Source organism: Lonchura striata, chromosome Z (genome assembly GCF_050655825.1).
Source record: "Lonchura striata isolate lonStrDom1 chromosome Z, ASM5065582v1, whole genome shotgun sequence".
Lineage (NCBI taxonomy): Eukaryota > Metazoa > Chordata > Aves > Passeriformes > Estrildidae > Lonchura > Lonchura striata.
The window spans coordinates 996,463-1,018,949 of NC_140740.1; the positions used below are offsets into that span (position 1 = coordinate 996,463).

At 39.0% G+C, this 22,487-nt stretch overlaps 1 protein-coding gene across 5 annotated transcripts in view; it reads right to left on the minus strand.

The window, feature by feature from the left end:
* The window catches only part of SSBP2 (single stranded DNA binding protein 2), a 125,117-nt gene that overhangs the window by 9,772 nt on the left and 92,858 nt on the right, over positions 1-22,487 (minus strand). For 3 of the 5 annotated variants that reach the window (XM_085567184.1, XM_021551805.4, XM_021551803.4), the window contains 6 exons: positions 10,501-10,560; positions 8,805-8,871; positions 8,562-8,632; positions 6,444-6,535; positions 2,378-2,426; positions 1,338-1,373 (listed from right to left, as the gene is read on the minus strand). In XM_085567184.1, the coding sequence (XP_085423310.1) occupies positions 1,338-1,373; positions 2,378-2,426; positions 6,444-6,535; positions 8,562-8,632; positions 8,805-8,871; positions 10,501-10,560 (375 nt within the window). The remainder of the gene's footprint in view (positions 1-1,337; positions 1,374-2,377; positions 2,427-6,443; positions 6,536-8,561; positions 8,633-8,804; positions 8,872-10,500; positions 10,561-22,487) is intronic. The other 2 variants (XM_021551806.4, XM_021551804.4) reach the window with 1 other exon arrangement.

Genomic DNA, 22,487 nt, shown 5'->3' on the forward strand with positions numbered 1-22,487 from the left:
TCAAGGGTCTGGATGTTCTGTCTGCTTACAGGATATCTGTCCATATAATTTTTGCCTATAAACTTGTATTAGCAAATTTATATCCACATTTCATTCATATCTGTATGACTCCCTAGGCATCACAGGCTCTCCATATACTTTTTAGCTACACACCTGTGTACCAAACTCAGTTACTTGATTTTTCTTAAGGGCTATTTCTGCATGTTTTTCAACATTACACAAAGAGAAGTAGGAACAACTAAGTGATCATTTATGAGAGAAGTTACTTGTCTTCCTTATGTTTTGCATCTAATTTAAAGTTTGCTTTTACTCTCATTGTTTGTGGTTTTTTTCTTCTCTTACAGAGTTTCTTGGTATCAACTATTTTCACTCTGAGAATATAATTTTATTTATTTATAAAAAGTATATATTTATATATTTATACATATAATTGAGTCGATAAGGTTTTATATTAGTATATATTAATATATTTATATATAGATTAATCTTACTAAGTTCTCAAAGTGAATAATTCCAGATTATGAATCTTTTCTCTAAAACATTTTTAAGAGCTCTCCAGCCCATCCCTCATCCCGAGACATTTGCTCTCTATGAAGTCAAATATTCCCAAAATGTCTTTAAATTCTTCAGCAACAGAACATGGCAAAGCCACATAACCTCCTCCAAACAATTCTGTATTAAAGAACTGATTTGGAGACAGCAAATATTGGCTGTTTCCGCTAAGTTGTGACAAAATGAGGCCTACAGTTACAGACATTTGTAAGAATCATAACTTTTTATCCAGCTAATTGTCTAAATAAATTAGAAAATAAATTGCTTTTAATTATACAATTCTCCCTCGTCACCCTGTGACACCAGCCCTGTGCATGTGATAAAAACAGAATAAGCAATCTGCCTTAGAAGAGCTCCTCAGCCATACAAATAACCTGAGTGCAGCAGCAACAATACAGAGTCTAAAACAATAAACAAAGTTAATCTCTAGTGACAGAGACAAATCCAGCATTAAGACTTTTTTCCTCAGAAGTTCAGAAACTCTCACACAACACGGTTTGCCTGAGAAAGCCAAGGGGCTCTTTGTCCTTCATTATTTGGCCAATACACTGTGCTAGGTACAGGAATGTTTTCTGAAGTGAAGCAGCACTGAGGGCAATTTGGAGCAGGCTGACAGCGATTCTGGTGCTGAGCGCCCACATCTGCAGCAGAGGGGAGGGGAAGCCTCGGTGCGGGCCAGATGTTCAGCTCCCAGCCAGCACAGGGGGGCTTCCCTCAACATCTGGGCTGCTGTTTCCCTGCCCAAATGAGATGTGACGTCGATAAACACACACAAAGGCACTCACCACATAGTTCCCAGGAGAGGCTGAGGAATAAGGTATCTGTAACATCAACAGAAAAAACAGTGATTGTTTTGGTCCCTCTGCGCTGGGATGGGCTCCCGCAGCTAAAGGTGAGAGCTCATTCAATTAGAGTAACTACAGACACGGCTAAAATCATGGGGGAAAATTCTTCTGCTGTCAAAACAAACACCTCTTTTCAGCAATTTCCAAGTACTGACTATAAAAATAATAAAGTATTAAAATGTTAAGGTATAAGATTACTAAGGCAATTTGGTTTATAAGGTTTATGGACTCAGGCAGCACATACTTGCATTTCAGTCAGCAGGACATCGGAGTCAGCCAAGCAAGAACTGAATTTGTGTGTTCTTAGAGATACCTAATTTTGAATACAATCTTCACCATTAAAGGAAGAGAAACTACCACATCTTTCACCTTAGAAGATATTTTAATTTACTTCTATTTTTATGGTTTTTTTTAAGGACAGTGTCCTGGAGAAATCCTGTGAATAATCTGGTTTCTTTTTCTTGCTGCCTTTGCTGTTATTCTCTCCAAAGGGACACAGGCCGGTGCTGTCGTGGGAGAAACTACACTGACAAACACAAATTTCTCTACAGACAACTTGTCAGCCAAATTACTGTTACAAATAAATCCACTATTGGACTCGCCAACTGATTCCAGGGGCTGAAAAAATTTTAACTATCAGCTAAAAAATATAAATTTTAATGGAGTACACGCAAAAGAAAATTGAAGCATTTCACTAATAGAATTAAAAAGCCCAAAGTGAGAAAACCAGGAAGAGCTGTTTAGCAGGGCAAGCCAGACCACCTTATCCATCTACATGTACCAAAAATGGGCATTTTTTAAAGTGATGACACATGATCCCTGAATGAAAATGAAGATTTTCTGCGTTCTGGACAAGTATCAGACAATGCTGTTCATGTAGGATCCCAGGGCAACCATTTTGTTACAGCATTGCTGGGCCTGGCATGAAAATATTTCCCTAAATACAACGGATATCAAATATATTTGTAATATTTACTTACAGAATTGGCATTGGTTGGGTTTGGCCAAGGTCTACCACCCCCAGGACCCCTGAAACAGAAGAAGAATGATGAGACACAGAGCCATCCCCATCCTCTGACCAGCTCTGAGGAAAAAAATCTGAATAACCTGTTTCTGGAGGAAGGAAATGGCTTTTTTCAAAATAAAGTGTGTTTACAAAGCATAACTACACAAAGTTAAAATGCAAGCGCAGAATTTTTATTGTTGCACTGCTATTCAATCATTTGGTGAGTTGATTAATTTATTTACTACTCAGAAAATAAATTTAAGTCATAAAATAAATAAATGCTCAGCCATAAAACCAGTAATCTTGCTCACATAATTAAGCACATGCCTGAAGTACTGAATGATGCATTCATTTACTGGGGATCTAGAATACTGCAGTACAGTCAGGTTTCATTAGCAAAACTTGTGCAATTAGCTAATAAATGTTTGGGGAACACCTAATTTATGGACAATCAAGCCACACAAATACGTTGCTATGATCCCTGTATGGTGAGGAGGATGATGATGATGACTATGATGTTAACAACAGCTGTGGTAATAAATTTCATCTATTACACCCAGAAAACCCTCAGAGGGGTTTAACTTTAGCTGTTATTTTAAGTTTCTCACTCTCAGCTAAACCCAGAAAAGTATTTTGGGTGTGAGGCTCCATCTCTTAACAATCCAGAGGCGATTCAGACACAGCAGAGGTAAAATGTCCATGGTCACAGACACAGTGGAGAAATCAGTCCCAAACACATAATTATTTCTGGGAGTTCCAAGAGCTCCTGCTTGTTTACAAACAAGATTTAATAACTTTTTGAAGGCCCTGACAACAGAGAAGCAGAGCACATGACAATACTTTCACATTTTCAATGGCCTTTTGGCCTCATTAGCTGTAGAAAAGCAACATTAACAACTGCAGCTCACCAGGCATGGGAGAGAGACTGAAACAGAGAGAAAACATCACCCTTTATTAATGAGTTCTGAAAGTTTTCTAAATCTTGCAGAAATAAAAACTATTAGAGCATACATTGCCTAAGGGATTTAATATTGTATCTTATTTTTTTATTACATTGTTGATGAAATGATAAAGGAACAATCTCAAAAAAAATTAACAGAAAATGTATTTATTTCCACTGCCTTTATTGTTGGAATGCTGGAAATCAAGAATGTTGGTATGGTCTTTTCTGCTTCATTCAATGAAAGACTGAGCAGGGAAATGCTCCTCGGGTCAAATATTCAGCAATTTCTCCTCTGCTGATAAACACATAATGAAATATTAACTGATTTTTTTTTCCCTTGCTGTTCTTTTTCTAATTTTTCATTGGTTTATTGAATCATCTCTTTCAGAAAAATCAGGGATATTTGTAACAACAATTAAAAGTCTGTTTTCACCCCAAACCCTCACACTCATTTCCATTACATGTACTGACTCAAAAACACAACTGGGTTAAGCCACAGGAGTGTGGAAACTCAGAAATTACACACTGAGACATGGGAACTCACCTTTCATCTAAAAAGCTGTTGGAATTTTCAGATTTATTGGACAGCTTTCAGTATAGACTTAAAAATCACTGCAGCAGATTCTGCTGGAAAACCACATGGATTTTCTGGAGCCAAATGCTTATAAAACACACATAAAAATCCCCAGACTGCAATTTTTATTTTTTTTTTTAAATTCCATGCAAGCAGGTCTTTTGTCTTTTACTAAATGTTTATTTTGGAAGCACCAACAAGGTCATAAAACATAATCATATAAGTACCAATTCCAAAATACTTCACAATGTCTCTGTTGCTATGACCAATTTTTTTTTTTTCTGCAATTTTTTTAAGAGTTTGTCCTGTAAGTGTCAATCCTGGCTTGAAAAAATATAAGTCTGAAATTCCAGTTTCCCAAGAGGCAAATATATTCTGTCAGGAAATGAAACATCTAGACTCGAGTTTGTGAATTGAAGTTAAAAGACAAAATCACACCTTTTTCTTTTATATTTTTTTTTTTAAATCTGAGGCATGACTGAGATATTCTTAGTGCTTGAGACAGCACTGCAGGTCACACAGGGTGTTAAAAATCACCAGTGAAATGTAACACTGCTCCCTGAAATCTGCCTTTTTCTTCCAAAAACTGGCAGAGACATTAAATCTTCCTAAAAACGACTATGCCAAGTTCCAACTGAAACATCTTACAGCCTAAAATGAAGTTATTCTGTGGAAGAACCTGGGTTGGGCATCAGCTGCGTCCAACAGAAGTCTGATGGTGTTACTGATGACAAAGCAAGGAATCCCCCAGCAGTGCTGCATTTGTGGATTGTATGGGCTGAAATGCTGCCTTATGAGCCCTCAGGCTGCCATTTCTGACCACAAGGAACACTTTCTCACCCACAAAAACTGTACATTTTATTTGGCAGATAGTCTGTTCTTAACCAAAGCAGCTTCCCTTTGCATTCCAAGGAGGAAAAGCTGGATCTTAAATGGCAGCTGTTTCTGTGGAGCATTTTTGCACTCGAGACTGCCAAAAACCCAAGAAAATGAAGAACAGAGCAGTGGGAAATTGCCATGTAAAGAAAACACTCAGGTGTGAAAGGACATCCTTGTGTACAGCTGAAATGTGATTTTCCCAGCTGGGTAAGGGGAGCACATTCGGGTTCATCCTCTGCCACTGCCCCCAGGCCAGCCCTGAGCCTGAGGCAACACTACAATTTCAGGAACAGCAGTAAATTTACAGTAGGGAAACACTCTCATGTCCTGAAAATACAATCCAAAAAATCCTGACTCACAACCACCCTTTGATAAAATGTGTTTATAAAAAGCAGCAATAGAAGTACTTCAATCCATCTTCTCTCTTTCTGGTAGGCCGGGAAATCTTTTTGTCATACAGAACACTGTGTAAACTCTCATTTATATTTATAAATAATTTCAAACTATCTTATCTATCCCTCAATTTACTTCTGTAAAGTTGATTTCCTTTTTTTATACAGTCTTATGCTGAGGAAAACCTCTACGGGGCCTATACTTGACTCACACTGAATTTCAAATGTCTAAATATTTTTTCCACATCAGTTTAATTGAAAAATATAAATGCCTACCCTCAGGAAGGCTCCTAGAATTATCTTAAATCGCTATATGTGATGTATATGATACAGCAACACATAACTTCTGATTTTAATTTATTGGCGTAAAGATTTCAATGCATGTCTGGAAATCCAAACCAATTAGAAATATGGTGGATATTTAAAAATTACATTATATACTTCTCTACCTCTCTGACTTCTTCAGATGTAACTTTTCACTTGAAATGAAAATTATGATTTCTTAATTACATTTTCTATAAAAACTAGAGTAAAAATTGGTATCTATGATAATGAGAAAAGCATACAGAAACATTTACTGCTTTCTTAGTGTTACATTGGAAGTATTTCTATACATTTAAAAGGGAGGCTGTCTTCAGGGATACAAGGTGCAACACCCTGCCATGGCTAAATTCATGTTTAGAATAAATCTGAACTCAGATTATATCTATTTTTACCAGATGATTTTTCAGACCCAGAAATACACAGAAAAACTGACAGAAATACACTCATATCTGTAAAGCTCCTTTATCTGTTTACACTGGAAAAAAGTGCATTTAAGGAAATAAGAACTGCAGGTGAGGAAGACTTTCAAATCAATCATGTTTTTCTCTTTCTTATAAGTAGTTCTAGACAAAGGGTACTTTGCTACAATTAAGTAGTGATTTATTCCGCAGAGCAAAAACATTCCTCACAAGATATTTAGTAAGTAGAAATATAAATAATATAATTTTTAGAAATGCATACAAGGATATATCAGTGATTATATCAACAAAATATTCCCAGTATTTGAAGTTTTATCTGTGAAAAAAACTGAGAATTTGTACAGACTTGTTAGGACAGCCAAGGCTCCTGTAAGACTGTGGGTTCACTTCTTAGAATTGGATTTATTGGTCATCAAAGCATGTTCTCCTTGCCTTGTCTATCCCAATTGCTCCTTCTGCAATGCAATAATGGCATTTTCTAGGTAGAGTAGGATTTGTGTTGTGCTTACATGTTCATCCCAGGCATCCCCGGGCCACCTAAAGCGTTCAGAGGGGGTCTCATGGCACCTCCATAGTTCTGCAACGACAACCAAGGGTCAGACTACCACAAAACAAAAAAACAAAACCAAAGAGGAGGGGGAAAGAAAGGACAGCAGGTTAATGACATCCCTGTGCAACTGCTGCCAGGACAGGCCATGCCATTCATGCTTTCAGGATTCCCTGACTGGTGACTAAAAATTGGGATCATTAACCCCAAAGAGAAGCAATACAAGGAACAGAAACTGGCTAAGAATGTTTAACTTGGTTTCAGGGGGAATGATACTATTTATAAATACTGAGCTCAGGCTAATGGCCAGAAAAGGACAGGTTTTATAATTAATTCAACTTCTAAACCAAGGCAATTCAAAATCAGAGCCCCCTACTAAGATTCTGAGATACCAGATGGCATTATTTCTACCTAGGTTTCATTATGTTTCTATAAAATTAAACCACATGATATAACCTTTCTAATGTACCATTATATTTCTCTTTCCGTGATTCAATTCTAATAAATCACAGAATCCCAGGATTGGACCTTGAAACCCATCCAGTGTCAACTCTGGCCTGGACAGGGACACTTTCCACTACCCCAGGTCTGTGATAATCAAAATTAGGAGTATTCAATATGGTAAATGATGTCCTAGCAATGCTAACAACTTAAATTCCCAACACCCATAAAATCTGAGTTTATATCCTGATATCATGATCAAAGTTTGACTGCACTACTTACACAAAAATATAAATTATACCTATTTTTATTCAGTGGAATAGAAGCACTGTCTCACCTGACAATCTTTCACCTGTAATTACTGCTAATCCTAAGAAGATTTACTCCTTTGCCCTAAATAACAGCACTGCCACCAGGGCCACCCTACAAGTGTCCTTTCAGATCAGTGATGCCCTCTGCAGAGCCCAGGTATTTGGTGATCCAATTATGGAGTCATTTCTGAACTTAAATTTTATAGAATTGAATTTTGTGTAGGTTAGGATGTTGAGCATGAGAAAGAAGAAGCTTACAAAAACACTGAAAAAATTGAAAAAAATTATCCTCATAAAAAGTGGCATGAGATTTGCCTGCTGCATGACTAATGGTTCTACATAAAGGATCAGCTCAATCTCACATGGCAGCACAGCAGAGCTTCTCTTTTACTTCCAGTACTTTTCAGGGCCACATAAAAAAACAGCAAAAATAATTTATTTTATATTTATATATGTTTTGCTGGCCACTCAGTAGAGGCTGTGAAGTACTGCACAAATGGCTTATAGCAAGAAGACCCAAATTTGTGCAGACAGTTGTGAACACACTTGGACAACAAAGCTATTCAATAATTTAGAATTTAGTTGTTATTCAAACAAGAAGCCACCAGGGAGATTATATGAAATGGGGAAGCAAAAATGCACAGTGTGGGCACAACAAGCACGCTGTGAAACAAAACACTGGCAGCACCAGTGAGGAACACCACCACCCACGTGCTGCTCACTGGAGTGCTGACAAAACACAGAGGAGCCTCCTGGATTTGTGTTCCAGGGTGCATCAGGACATAAAGTCTGTCCCCTGCCTTGTCTCTCTGGGACAGAGCCACAGAGATGCTCGAGGTGGACATGGGGACAAATGGTAGCCTGGACATCTCACTTCACACTAAAATCTCTGCTGCACGTGCCAAAATGTAGATCAACAGTGGATGACAGAAAAACTTTACAGAATTTGGAGAGGTATTTTTGTCAAAGTTACAGAATATTAATCTTTTCCTCCTAAACAGCATAATCAATGAGGAGGAGGAGGAAACACCTACTCCACTCCTGGTTGTCCTTGCCAATATCAGTCTTTGATTACAACACAAACTTTTCTAAAAAATGCAAGTGAAGGGATTCTTCTTTTAATTCCAAATATTAATGAAAATTACAGATTTTTCATTTTTATTTTGTATAGCTGCAACTTAGAACAGATGCTTTTTTGTAAAAGAGGAGTTTTGTTTTTAAAAAAAGATTATGGAAACAAGTCCTGGGCTTCTTCATGCTATGCAAAGACAGAGAATACAGACTAAATAAAGGCCTGTCACTAAGGATAACCCATCTGTAGAAAATACCTGTGGTCCTAATGGCACCATTCCCCTTGGAGGAGTCATCCTCTGCATTGGCCCACCCATGTTTGGATGACCTGCAAACAAAATATAAAATACATTATATTTATATATGCAATGCACAACTTATTTAATTATGCAAGACACAATCACCTTCTACAGCTACTTTTAATGAACCACCTCTTTCTAATTAACAGAAAAGCCTAAGGAACTGCAGGAAGAAAGGTGCCAGTTTGTGAGGACACTCACCCTGCTGCCGTGTGGGGTCCATCCCGCTGGGCAGGAGGGGCTGACTCCCTGGGACACCTCCGAGGGCCTGAGGCAGGGAAAACACAGCATAAAACCACAGAATGCCTTGAAATTCGTGTTAAAGACACAACACACACGTTTCATTCCTAATTCCTGGATGTTTCCTCTGAGTCAAGAGTTAACATGCTTTTAAATTCCCACATTAATCTGCCCTCTGGGTTTACTGAATTAGGTTTAAAGCGCATTTTTACAGGATTTTACCTGCAGCTGGGTCAAGTAGGAAAACACTTTTATGAATGGATCTTTGTAGCTGATCCATGAGGTGCTATTTAGCATTTCAAAGCACCATCATATTTTCAGTAAAAATGTATCCTGAGTGAGCAGAATCTCAGAATGGTTTGGGTTGGAAGGGACCTTAAGGCTCATCTCCTTCCAACCCCTCTGTCCTGGGAAGGGACCCCTTCCACAATCCCAGGTCCAAACTACCACCTAATCAAAATTAGGGTCTTAAAGCAGCACCACAATAGTTTACTGCTTCCACACCTTGCCCATCCATGCTGTACCTTGAGCAATGTCAGTGCTGCTAAACAAGCAGTTTGTGAATTTGCCAAACTGTGAATGCAGCAAGAGCTGCAGTTCGCTGGGATTACGTGATTATCTTCCATTCTGGACTGAAAATACCACAGCGTGCAGACAAAATCCTTCTGAAACCAAACCTGCAGGCTGGCAGTGCTTCCAGCCACCACATCCCACCTGCCAGGACTCGCTGAGCTCAGGCACAGAGGGTGTGAAACCCAAACCCTTGGCTCGGGGGGCTCAGACACCTCTGGCTAAGACTATTGGGAAGTGCAAAAATCAGGAATGCACTGAGTTACAGCAGAAAAATGTTACCAAATATTAAGTGCACCCCACTAATGACACTGTACAGATGATCACTTCATCAAGGCTAATTAAGTCCCCTAGTGCCCTGGTACAGGTAACTTTACCTGATCCCAAACATCACCAAGTAGAACAATACCTGGAGAAATCTTGCCACCTGATACATTCAACTCACTGAAATGTAGATTTCATAACTTTTGGTGATAGTGTGTCAAAAGTAATGACAAATTTGTTGAAAGTGTGTTACACAAATATAAAAAATGGCCAGAAATGAGGCTGAGGTATAGTGTGACAATCGAAAGGCAGTCCTGGAAGCCAAAGTTGAACCAAACTACCTGTTCCATTTATCCTTTCTACCTTTTCCAATATTGCAAATGACCTAGTTTCCGTCTCAGAGCTCCACTGATGGTTTTCTGTCTGCTTCTCTTTAACTTTTCATCTGCTGACAACTCTTTCTCCTCCTCTATCTGCACTATGGAGAACTTGAAAACACAAATGTTCTCTACTTCCAGAACCCTCTTCTCACAGATGGGCCAAAAAAGGTCCCTGCTGACGAACAGCAGCTCATTACTCATCTTCGTCTTGCTGGTATTGCACATCCTTAGATGGAGATGAGAGAAAACTGGAAATTCAGCATTTTAGAAATTCCTCACAGTGTCTGGAAGAGCCATAGAGCACTTCACGAGACCTGTTTCTCATCAATAATCCCCATATTTATGGTGGAACAAATATAATTTGTATGTCCAGCAGAGATGGGCAGGGAGTGAAGGATTTGACACAGAACTGAGTACCACAGGGACAGAACCCTCAGCCTTACCTGGTTGGGTATTCTGAGAGGTGGCCTTGGGCCTCCAGGGTACCGGGGGGACATGAAAGGCTGCAGGGAGAAGAAGAAACACTGCTGAATAATCCCACTCATCCTGTAAAGGCCATCCTGTGCCACTGCCACGCTCACACCCATCCAGCCTGAGAGCTCCCACTGAGAGCTCCGGACATTGTTCCACAATGTTTAGCATAAAAACCCATCTATCAGCATAAATTATTTAACAGTTTGTTTCAGCACTTGTAAGTGCAGAATATAAAAAACTTAAAGCATTAATTGTGAAGAATAAACCATAATTAGACATCTCTACTTTCCACTGGAGAAGGGGGAAAGATGGAATCTTGGAATAGCAATACAAAAATGTTCTTGGGAGAGTTCAGAGGTAAGGAAGATCAAAATAATTCACAAATACTTTGCATTCGTTTCTTCATAGTACAGTGGAAAGCAACACAAAATTTAACCTTTGGGGGCACAGATTTCTAGTTCATGATGCAAATATTTAGAATTTTGCTGGTTTCAATCACCATGTCAATTCAGTGCTGCACTCCTGCCATCCTCCCTGCTCACACACTGGATCTATCTCTCGATTACATTTATACCCAGATTTGGGCGTAAATTGAGCTCAATTTATACCCAAATCTGGCACACCACCCACACCTTGTGAGTTTCTGGTGGCTCTTGGCTACCCTGAGCTACCTCAAAGCCCACAAACAGGATCAGGCCCCCAGGTAATCGAGTGGCACTGGCAGCAAAAACATTTAACTTCTCAGCTCATTCCACCCCAAAGTGTGGCAATAGCCTAGAAATCTAAAAAGATGAGTGGCAAATCTACAGGAAAAAGGCATAAATATTTGACTAAACAGAAGATGAAGAGGATGGATTTGGCAAGCAGGAGTACCTACAGCTCCAGAAGAAAACTAAGAGATAAAAGTATGCTGTGTCTGAGCACAGGGACAAAAAGACTGATTTAGACTAGCAATAGCTAGCAGAGAAACTGCAATTATTTTACCAATAATTACTACTGGAATTTTTCCTATGATCTTACATCAATAAATTAATGAAACCTTTCACATCCTGGAATCAGATGAAAGCTGAAATAATGTAACCTACATAAACATGCACTCAAAGTAGTGCTAGAAAGCAATTTAAAGTACAGAGGGTTTACAAACTGGAGAAGAAAGTTCAATAACAGTTGTGAATAGATTAATAAAAAGATACTTGAAATTATGTGCTGTAGAAGAGGGAGGCTCTTTTGTGCATTCTCTGCTGGTGAGAAGCTCTGATAAGAAAGAGAAAGAGCTGAGCATGCGACGAGGCCCTTGTGAAACAGTAGAAATGTCAGGAAATTAGAATTTCAACCACTTCCACAGAGGTCAACCCAGTGCAGCCACTCCAGTGAGAACCCTGGGTTTGACTTTTCTCCTCCAGCAAATTAAACTCAACTTTATTTACAGCTGTGCAGCTCAAAAAAAGGGAAACCTGAACTGTCTCTGAATTCAGCCATGTTTAAAGAGCAGAACCAGCCGACTGATATGCAATAGCAATAAAAAAAATAGTAATAAAAAACTACTCCTTCCAAGTTTCCAAGGATTATATACTGTAAATATTCATGTATCTGTATTCCTCTTACACACAGGTGGAGCTGCAATCAGTGATAAGCAGATTTCAAGTAGTTCTTATGGTTTGGCTTACCACAAAAATGTTACCATTACAAACTCAAATATTCTAATTTTTGTGTCAGTGACTGAACTTGTCCCTCTCCACTACCAATATATTGTATATATCATATTGTGTATTGTATATATTGTTTGTCCACAGAAAGGTTCTACTAAGAGGTTTCAAGACAACAAAGAAATTCAGTCCAACATTTTAATGAAAATGTATTGAATACTCTCAGCTTTTCATGGCAGCGGGAGTGGTTTTCAAGTCCCCACACACATTATTGAGCACAGGATTCTGAAAGACAAACTCAAGCAGCAGAAGCTTTGTGCCATGTGCTTATTCACCACTTCCCTTGTCACTTCCAGAACACCTGGCATTTAGTCTCTGAACTGGTTTTACTTCAGTTTCCTACTCTTTAATTAGGAGTTGCTGGAATGTCCATTAGGGAGAAACCATTCCTTACAGCAGGCATCCCTCTCTCCTTGACTTCTTGGCAATTTCATCTCCTTCTCCTGCAGCACAAACACCCCTGAACTTACTGGACTCAGAATACTGGGACTGAATCAAAACCAGTGCCCACAGACCTTGACCTGGTTACTCAGATCTTGTTTCTGAAGGTGAAAATAAAATGTTTGCATGCTGAAGACTTGCACATTTCTGCCTATTGCCTCAGCCTAAAATTCAGCATTTTAAATGCACTTTAAATGGATGCTCACACTGAATTTTCAGGAAGACAGACTCTTTATTTGTCTTGGAGTTAAGCTTGAAAAATACTCAATAATGCAGCAGGCAATTTCAATTGTGGGGTAGGAAGAAGACAAGAGGGACTAAAATCAACTTCTCCAATGGAGTTCAAGAACTTGCAGACATGATAAGGTATTTGGAAAAGCAGAAGAAAGCACTCCAAAAGCAAGCAAGCAAACAAACAAACAATAGCAATAAACAAAACCAAACCCCCAAAAGACAAACAACTCTCTCAAAAAACCAACAAAGCCTCCAAAAACCCAAATAAAAACTCCCAACCAAACAAAAAACCCCAGCAAAACCCAAGCAATGAAACAAACAACACAAAACAAAACAAAAAAAACAAACCAGAGGACACATAAAGGACCAATCCAATTAATAAAAAACAACCTACACAAAGAAAACCAAACATTCTCCAAAATCCCTCAAAACTAAAACTAAAAAAAAAAAACAAAAAAACACAAAACAAAACAAACAAACAAACAAAGCAAACAAACAAAAAAAAAGCAACCACAAAAACAAATGGGAAGACCCTCAAACTCAAAACAAATCCCAACCAAACCCAAATAACCAACCAAAAAAACAAAAAACAAACAAACAAACAAACAAAAAAAAAACACAAAAAAAACCCCAAAAAAAACCACAAAAAAAACCACACAAAAAAAAACAACAAAAAAACCCACAAAACCCTAAAAATGAAAAATGAATAAAACAAAGAAACAGACAAGCAAGCCAGATCTAAGCCAATGCTGAGATGGAGATGCCACCAACATCTCTCGGCAGCAATATATCGTAATTCCTACCCACAGGTATGAAATTCATTAATTTGGCATCACAAAAAGTTTCCTAAAGGCTGCCAATCCTGCAGCTGAGAGCAAATTAAGAAGAATCTTCTACTAAACTGGGTGAAAAAGAAGCCAGAAAAGAAAAACCTTTCATGTAGTCATCTCAGAGTATTTGCGCCAACCAACTTACAGTGAAGGTTAAAAAAAAACAAACCCAAATACCTAAAAGGAGGAAAGTATTAGAATACTAGAATAATAAAGATGACACAAAATAAAATCAAGATGTGAAATGTAAAATGTAATAAGCTTCCCACTCTGACAGCAACATTTCGTGTTGAACTGCTAAAAGTACTTTGAAGAAAGGCAAGTTCAGGAACTTGAATGATGGTGCCAGAAGTTGCAGCACTTTTTTGTTTGTTATCTCTCTGCTCAAGAATAACCCATCTGTGTACAGGGACAGCAAAGGGTATCTCATAACCTGTGTGTTTAATGCAGGTCTGAGAGGTGCAACTTCAAAATCTTCTAAAATCCTATTTTTCTTAGTTCCCAACACAACAGAAAATAAGTTTCTCAGTGGGAAAGTGTTTGAGAAAGCAATGTTGAAGCACAATGGCCTCACTGCCCACATTTTGGTGCCAGAAAACGTGATTTTACAGAAAGTATCCAGCAGAAAGCTGATGTCATAAAGGCACAGAGGCTGGGATGTTTCTCTGCCAGTCATACAGTTCTTACTCTCTTTTTTAATTGTTCTGGAGACTCTGAAACATGATGCGGATCAGTTTTCACTTCCACCTAATAGTGGTGAAATAAGGAATTCAGGGAGTACTGTTCTACCAAGCATTACATACTTCAATTAATCTCTTGTTTCCTTAAATTTACTTCCCTTCCAAAAGCTGGGAGTGTAATTTACTTCCTTCCAGATACAGGTTTCTTGCATGACATTTTTATCCTGCTTTGCCTTATACCTTTACATTTATCAATCACATTTTGTCTCAGATAAATTTGTAAAATTTACAATAATCCACAGCCCAGAATATTTAAATATTTGGATATTTAAATTCCTATTGAGACTTAATTGACCGTAAATATACTGACCACTAATTAAAAATCACATGGTGAGACACAGCTTCACACTTGGTGTGGAGAAGGACTGAAATGGCAATAACTGATTTTTATAACTCAGCCACCTACAGCACAAACATAAACACCACTTATCCTAGCAACTGAAAATGGAACCACAGACCTTATCTGTACACACAACAAGTGATCTTAAATTAATTGTGCTGCTACTTGAGGTGCAAGTATTGGAAAACAGTTCAAGCTGCAAGAGACAAGATCGCATTTCCTCTGGTAATTCTGAAAATGACCCAATCTTTCCATCTATCCACTTAAAAGTTTTAAATTACCACAAGTGAAACAAACTAAAAATATTTGTTCTCCTCTATGCTTAAAAATCAGTTGTCAAGTTATACATTCTGTGTAAAATACAATTCATCTTCATCTTTTTGGTTTTCAAACTCTACTAAAAGGTTTGGCATCACTTACTGTTATGATTATTAGCATGAGTATCAAAATGATAAAAATTAAGACTGCTGGCCATTTTTATTTCATTCTCCTACAAGGGTAAATAATATGTTAACATATCTCTTTAAGACTCCAGTGTTTTAGGAAATGCTCTAGACGTGTTTTACACCTACATCTCCCATTCCCAAACCAAAGGGGGTTTGCCCTCCTAGGAGGACCATTGGGAACCATTAAATATGTGTGAATTTAATTTACCCAAGTTATCCTGCAATTCGTTTTTCATTTCATTGCCTTTTATTTTTTAGTTTCCTCTGTGATTTTTTTTGGCATCTCCCTCAGCAGTAGCAATCACCCAAGTTTCAGGACACTCTTCATCAATGCATTTTAGTTTTAACCAGCCCTAAACCTGAAATTATTTTTTGCTGAAGTATTTCAGAGATGAAATTTGGGTTGTACACTGCACATCTAGCAGTATACCAGTGCAAACCAAAACAGCTGATTTTATCTATGTTATTTTATGTTAAAATGTGTTATTCTCAGCACTGAGAGAGGATTTCTCTCTACATTGGCCTTTCCTGATGACAAAACCCATTTCCACAAGTAAGTGCTCCTCTGTGCTTCAGAAAAACATCCCTAAAAAATAATTCCTGTATTATGGTTTTGTAAGAGGAGTATGACAACTTATAAATAGCACCAGTAAGAGATCTGATTTAATTCAGAATAAGATCAATTTTTTTTTTGAAACTGAAGAGCTTCTTCCACATCCAGAATTCCAAGTTACAGCAATACCAGCTTTTAAAATAAATTTAAAGTTTTATCACTGGTCAAGGAGCATGGAAGGACACTGCAACACACACTTGTTTAGTGTGGAAAAATGAAGGAACAATTCTGTGCTTAAAAGAAAGAAAGAAACAAAAACAACCAGAAAAGCCACAAACAAAATGTTTTGTCTGAGATGCTGAAAGCCAGGTCTGCTTTCAGGTGATCTGTAGGAATTGCACTGTTATTACATCTGTGTCATTTTGTGGGAACATAATTATCTGAAGCTCAAGATTTCATAATTGGGACAGAAAGTTGCTAAGTTCTGCACATGACATTTAAAGCCATTTTTGCAAGAAATTCAAATTTTGCAAGAAGTATTACTTATATGAGGTAAATAGTTTTTAAATTAATTGTATTAAATGCAAATAAAAGGGAAAAAAGTATTTCAAGCATGACAAGTCAGAACATCTAAGATGTATCACCTTAAAAGCCCTCAAAATAAAAATCCCTGCATTTTTACAACTCAAGACATCATCCAGACAGCTGACTGAAAGCATTTTCCCCAGATTGATAAAGCTGATTAGGATACATGGCTGATTCTTTGGAACAGCTGATTAATTCCTCAAGCTGAGCAATTTTATTTTGTTCCCAGAGTTATGAACAGTAAAAGTATTGCCACAACTGCAGGGTGGGATCCTGGCTAACTTTAGTCTTTAGAAGTTGACTTTATTGATGGTATTTAGGGAAAGGAACCCAAACAGAAGAAAACCACAAACTACTTATTGATCTTTCTAGAAGATAGTACCCTCTCACATGGTGCTACAAGTCAAAATAATTTAAAAAATGAAATATTTTAAAATGCAGTCTGATGCTGCTGAGGACAAAAATGCACATATGCCAGATCTGCAAAGAATAATAATTTTATGAATTTAAGTATTCCTAGACTGCTCTACTGGGGTGGGTGCATTGACAAACCAAGGAGAGTCCATAAATACAATAAATAAAGTTCTTCCTACCAACATGAACTATATACATTCAGAGAGGAAAAGATCGCCTTAAAAATCTTATTTTCAAAGTTTCTCCAGGCTACCAAAGCTGCTCTCTTTGCTCACAGGCTGCATGTGCGGCCCTGGTGATGTTTCACTCTCCCATCAGCATGTTCTCACAACCCAGGATGGCTCTCGAGCTTCTGGCACTTCCCTGTATTTGCCCTGCTCAGAATCTTTAACTTTTCACTCCTTCCCCTGCAATCACCCAACTTGCTGCACTGGAATTGAGGCTGGCTGTGAGCACGTGCCAAATCCAGCTAATTTTGCCCTTCTGTCACAGTTTGTAACTATCCCAGTTTTACAGGAAAGGTAATGCTGCAAAAATGGGGAGGAGGATCAGCACTGGGTGATGGATCCCAGGACAGGTAATGAGGTGTGGCTGCTGAAAGGGGGCAAATAAAATATGGAAAGCTCTGGAAAACCAGGAGGCTTTGTGAGATTTAAAGAGTTCCAAGGGGTTCCAAAAGAAACAAGAAGTTTTTAGACTGACAGAGATACAAGTGCTGCTTCTGCAAAGACCAGGCTGAGTCACAGCACATCCTCTGGCTCCAGCTGTGACATTCCACAGCTGGAATGGGGATTCCTTCTTCCCCCTACAAATAACAACCCCCAGGGCACAATTCACTCCAAAATGGCTTTAAAGAGGTGCTGGGGGAATGATTCCTCCCTCCTTCTCTTCTTTCCTTTACCTGCTTTAACCAAATGCTGGCATTTATTTGGTCTGGAATACAAACTCTATTTTTTAACAATGTGTCATGCCATGACTTTACTGTAAATACGGTCAGTATTAACTATGAACTAAAATAGTACATTACAGAGATATTTTACAGCCTTACACAGTGGCTTACAAATCCATTTTCTTTTCATGTGTAAGTAGTTCACCATTTCTGTTTCAAAATGCAGGAGGTGCATGTTACTACTTTTTAATTTGCTGGCTTTGCTGATTCTCACTTAACTCAGTGCTAAACTTTGATTTATATTTATTTACATCTGGTAGATATGTATTTGTCATATATTCATATATAACCAACATAAAGGGGTTTTATATGTATACATTTTTTTATATACATTTATATTATTTTTCCTGCCTAACTTCACTACTTGAGATATATATTTGTATCTCAAATAGTAATGCTAGGCAGGAAAATAAAGTCGTTTTTGCTCATCTGCCTTACTGTAATAATGCTCTCCTGAAGCATTAGGTCAGCTCTACTATGGCAAACAAGGCTAAAAATAATACTTGAGAAAAATATGGATTGAAGTAAAATGAGCACGAGCAGCAGCCACTAGATGGCAAGACAGGCTCACATTACTTTGCAGGGCTGGGTTTGGGCTGTTGTTTTTTTTTTTTCTCTTTATATAAGAGGAATATGTAACATTTGTATTTCAAACATGGTGTCGACACTTCTCTCCCATGCCATTCCAAGTTTATCTGGTGATCTGAAGTTGGTGAAGGAAGCCAACCACTTGAAAAGCCCTTTAGAAAACACAGGCACCACGGAAATAATGTTTAGTGGTTAAGTTGAACTAGAAGAGATTTTAACAAATGTGCTGAAAAAAGTAATGTTTTTAAAAGAAAGGGCACTTCACTTATGTGTGAAAAGGTACAGACAAGTGTTAGAATTTGACTTTTAACAGAATTACCGAATTACACAAATGAACTGTCAATTGTAGAACAACCTGCTTCCCCCACAACTCCCAGCAGGGTCTCCCAGGCGAGTGCCTCTAAAACCACGCACACTCCTCACACAGCCAAACCTTTGGACAGCCAGGGAACAGAGGAGCAGAGGACAACTGGGGTTTAACTGAACATACATTTAAGTGCTTCTCCTAATTGCAGTGCAGAAGCAGCAGCCAGGGGCAGGCTCTGGGCAGTGCTGGGTGGCAGTAACTTGGAGAACCAGTGGAAAGTGCCCCTGCCCATGGCTGGGTTTGGAACACGAGTGGCTTTAAGGTAACTTCCAAACCATTCCACGCTGCCCTGTTTTAAACTTTGCCTTTAGGAGTGCTAAAACTGGAAATTTAACTAAAAGGCAAATAAAAGCCTGTGAAATAAATAGTTTACATTCTTTTTAAGAACTCCAAACACCTCAATGAACACATGCTCCCAAACTTGCCTCTAGCCTCTGCTCATTTTCTTACTAACACCAACACTTGTCCACAAGGATCAAATGGTCTGCAAAACCACAAACATAGCATCTCTAAAACTGTTTAGCTACCTTAAAATATCAGTGAAGAGCAGGATGGAAATGGTCCTCAGTACCTGAAGAGCAGCAGTTGCACCTTCAAGACTGGATGTGGAAACCTGAAAGTCTCTGAATTCTATGACCTGAACCTTTGATCACAAGTGGAAGATTTAACTCACTGTAAATGAGTTTGTAAGAGCCTTGTATAAAGCTGTGGCTGTTGACATTATATACATCCACTAACATTAGACCCAAAGGTAATTATTTATTATTACTCAGTCTTTGAGTTGCTCAGTTACTATGTCAGGGTCAGAGAGGGCTCCAGAACCAAGGACAAAGAGCAGGTCACACTGACATCCATGACTGGCCATATGAAGAAACTAACAAATGATGTGGGACTAAAAATGTCCAAAAATTACTCATAAAATGTCCCAAATTACTTAATTTTATTATCACAGCAGCTAAGTGCCTTCCTCACACCTTAGCTCCATGTCCAGGATGTTATAGATGGGACAGCTGGAAAAGGATGAGGTATTTCCAGACTCAGGCTGGGTTTGGTTGGGCATTTCAGACGTGTACAAATAAATTAATCTCACCTCTATGCAATCTAGTATAATTTCATGACTTCTGCTGCCCAAAGCAGCTGTTTGGGTTATACTATTTGGAGTTAAAGAGTCCTGTATGGCACAACTCTTGTGCTCCACACATTCAATTGCTTCAATGAACCAAGAGCAGGTTCAGTTTCTGTTTCACAGAGTTATTTCCAGAGTCCCACTACTGCTCAAACTGAGAGAAGATGAAGACAAGAAGTATGTGTCTATGAACTTACATTCAAACACAAATACACCAGGGAGGAAACTGAGGTACATGCTAACTCCACATAAACACTGACTTTTCAAATTTCACTTTTGACACTGCAAACAATTTTTCCTAAAAATGAAAAAAGCCACAATGAAATAAAACCCCAAAACCTCATTTATTTGATGACAATAGCTGCGTACAACCCCACCACCCTCCCTGCACTGTGCCACTTTTCTGGACAGTCAGCACTGCAGTGACCATCACCCTCACCTGAACTGAAGTATTAAAGTACAACTACAGAGGGATACAAGACTAATTCAACTGCTGGCTGCAGAACTTCTACCTCTGCAATACAGGCATGAAATGCCACAGGTTGCTAATGAACATCAGTGCTAATGGTCTACCTGCATGAGAAAACCTCATTTTACACAGAGCAGTTTTACCACATACTGTCTGAGAAACAACAATTCTCCTGTATTTCTCTACCTCCATGTGCTACACTAGCATTATTTTTTTTAAATAAAATATATTCCTTTTCTTCTATAAAAAATAAGTGTCTCAAAAATCATGGTAGAAGTCAGCAGGGCCAACCAAAGTGATGCCTATTGCTGTTTCTTCACTCCCAGCACATTTCCCACCCTGGACTGTGACACTCCCCTGCTCTTGTAAGAGCCCACTGCAGCAGCAATGATCCCACCTTGCTTACATCCCTGTGAGTGCTCAGTGCCCACCCAAAGCATGAGTGCAAGAGGGAGGAAATTACTTTACATCATCTGTGACCCCTGAGCTCTGCAAGCAAAGCTGGCAGGTGCTGGCTGTCAGCAGCTTCAGCTCAGCCCAACCCAAACAACTCCTGAAAGCAACAACAGGCACATTTAACATTCCAGAGTGACCTTCCAGATAAATTTCAGGCTAAAGGAATTAAAATGTTACGAGGCTTTTGTGGAGCAAAGTCTCAGTGCACTAAATACAGACACAAGCACCTCTCTCTTGCTCTGCCCATGTGGACTGACTCTGGAGAACAAACTGTTTGCTGTCATAATCCAGGTGTGAGGGGCAGGTCTCAGCTCCACAGAATGAGGGTTGCCAGCTCTCAGACCAAGGCAGATGAGCTTGTTCTCTGTGGTTTGTTTTACTCTGGGATCAGAGGAATTGCAGGAGAGGATGGAGAAACAGCCTGTCCATGTAAAGGCCTACCAGAACAGCAGCACCCATGAAGGAAGGACGAGGTTTTCACCATGAGTTCCCCTTTCCCGCCTGTGATTTCACCTGTGTTTCACAGCAGTAGATGATGCCCCTCCATTTTCAAGTTTCACACATGGAGGCTCTGTCTGCCAGCACATTTCCTCGTCCTGGGGCACGCTGACCTTGGTGAGGCTGAGCTCTGATGAAGGTTTCAGAGCCTGGCACCCAGTGCTGCCTGACAACACCCACGGCAGCAGCAGAGCTGTCTGCACTCACAGCCTCACACACCTCAGGCTCCCACTGGGATGGAACCCTCTGGATTTTGGCTTAGCTCCCTTGCTGGGACTGCTCCCAAACACATCAACGCACCCACTACCTCACCTGATTTCCAAACTTACATGTATTCTTAAGCACACAGCTACAGCAAGAATTAATAATGTCTTGGAAAATGCTCCTTTTCACTCTCAGGCCTCGTAAAAAGAGGAGGATGATGTGGTTTCAAGTCAGACACTGGCATACAATGAGATTTTACCTGCACTCAACTTTCTATCAGATTGTCTTTCTTACATCTTCAAAGATCTGGAGTGGCTAGAAGTCTATTCACACTTCTAAAAACAAAACTCCCACATCCTCCTTCTGTAAAACTGTTAAAATAGTTACTCTCTCCTCTGTGCTTCACACACTTGTCCTATCTGTGCCCCTTCCCCATCTTAGTAGTCATCACAGACAATAACAAAAAAGTTAATTCCTCTGACATCACAACTGAAGTGGGAGGCTGAAGTTCAAAAAAAAATAAAAGTGAAATATTGATATAATCTAAAAATTAAGACAAAAATTATGTGCAAAAGAGCCTACCTAACCAGCTGCTCAAAGCACTAAAAGCAGAAATAAATTAATTAATGAGTTCTGCCAGCTCCCAAGAATTTTGAGACTGGCAGCAGCTAGATATTTTCCACTTCACTTCCAAGTGTCTTTTCATTCATGTATTACAAATCAAGCCTCAGTTTGCCAATGTGGAGGAAAATAAGTGAGTTTTGGTGAGGAGGAGATGTAAGCCCAGCCTGGGAGCAGTGCAGAGTCAGGTCACAAATACCATGCTGGGCTTGCACTAAAATGCCAATTCTTCCACCATCATATCCTGTACTGTTACTGCCCAAAGTGCTACAAGGATGTTCAGCTCACGTACGACAAACCTGAACAGAAGCAGCACATGGTCTAAACCCCTGACTCAACATTTCAGGCACTGGGGTTGAGATCTTCAAGGTGCAGGGCAGTGCTCAGTG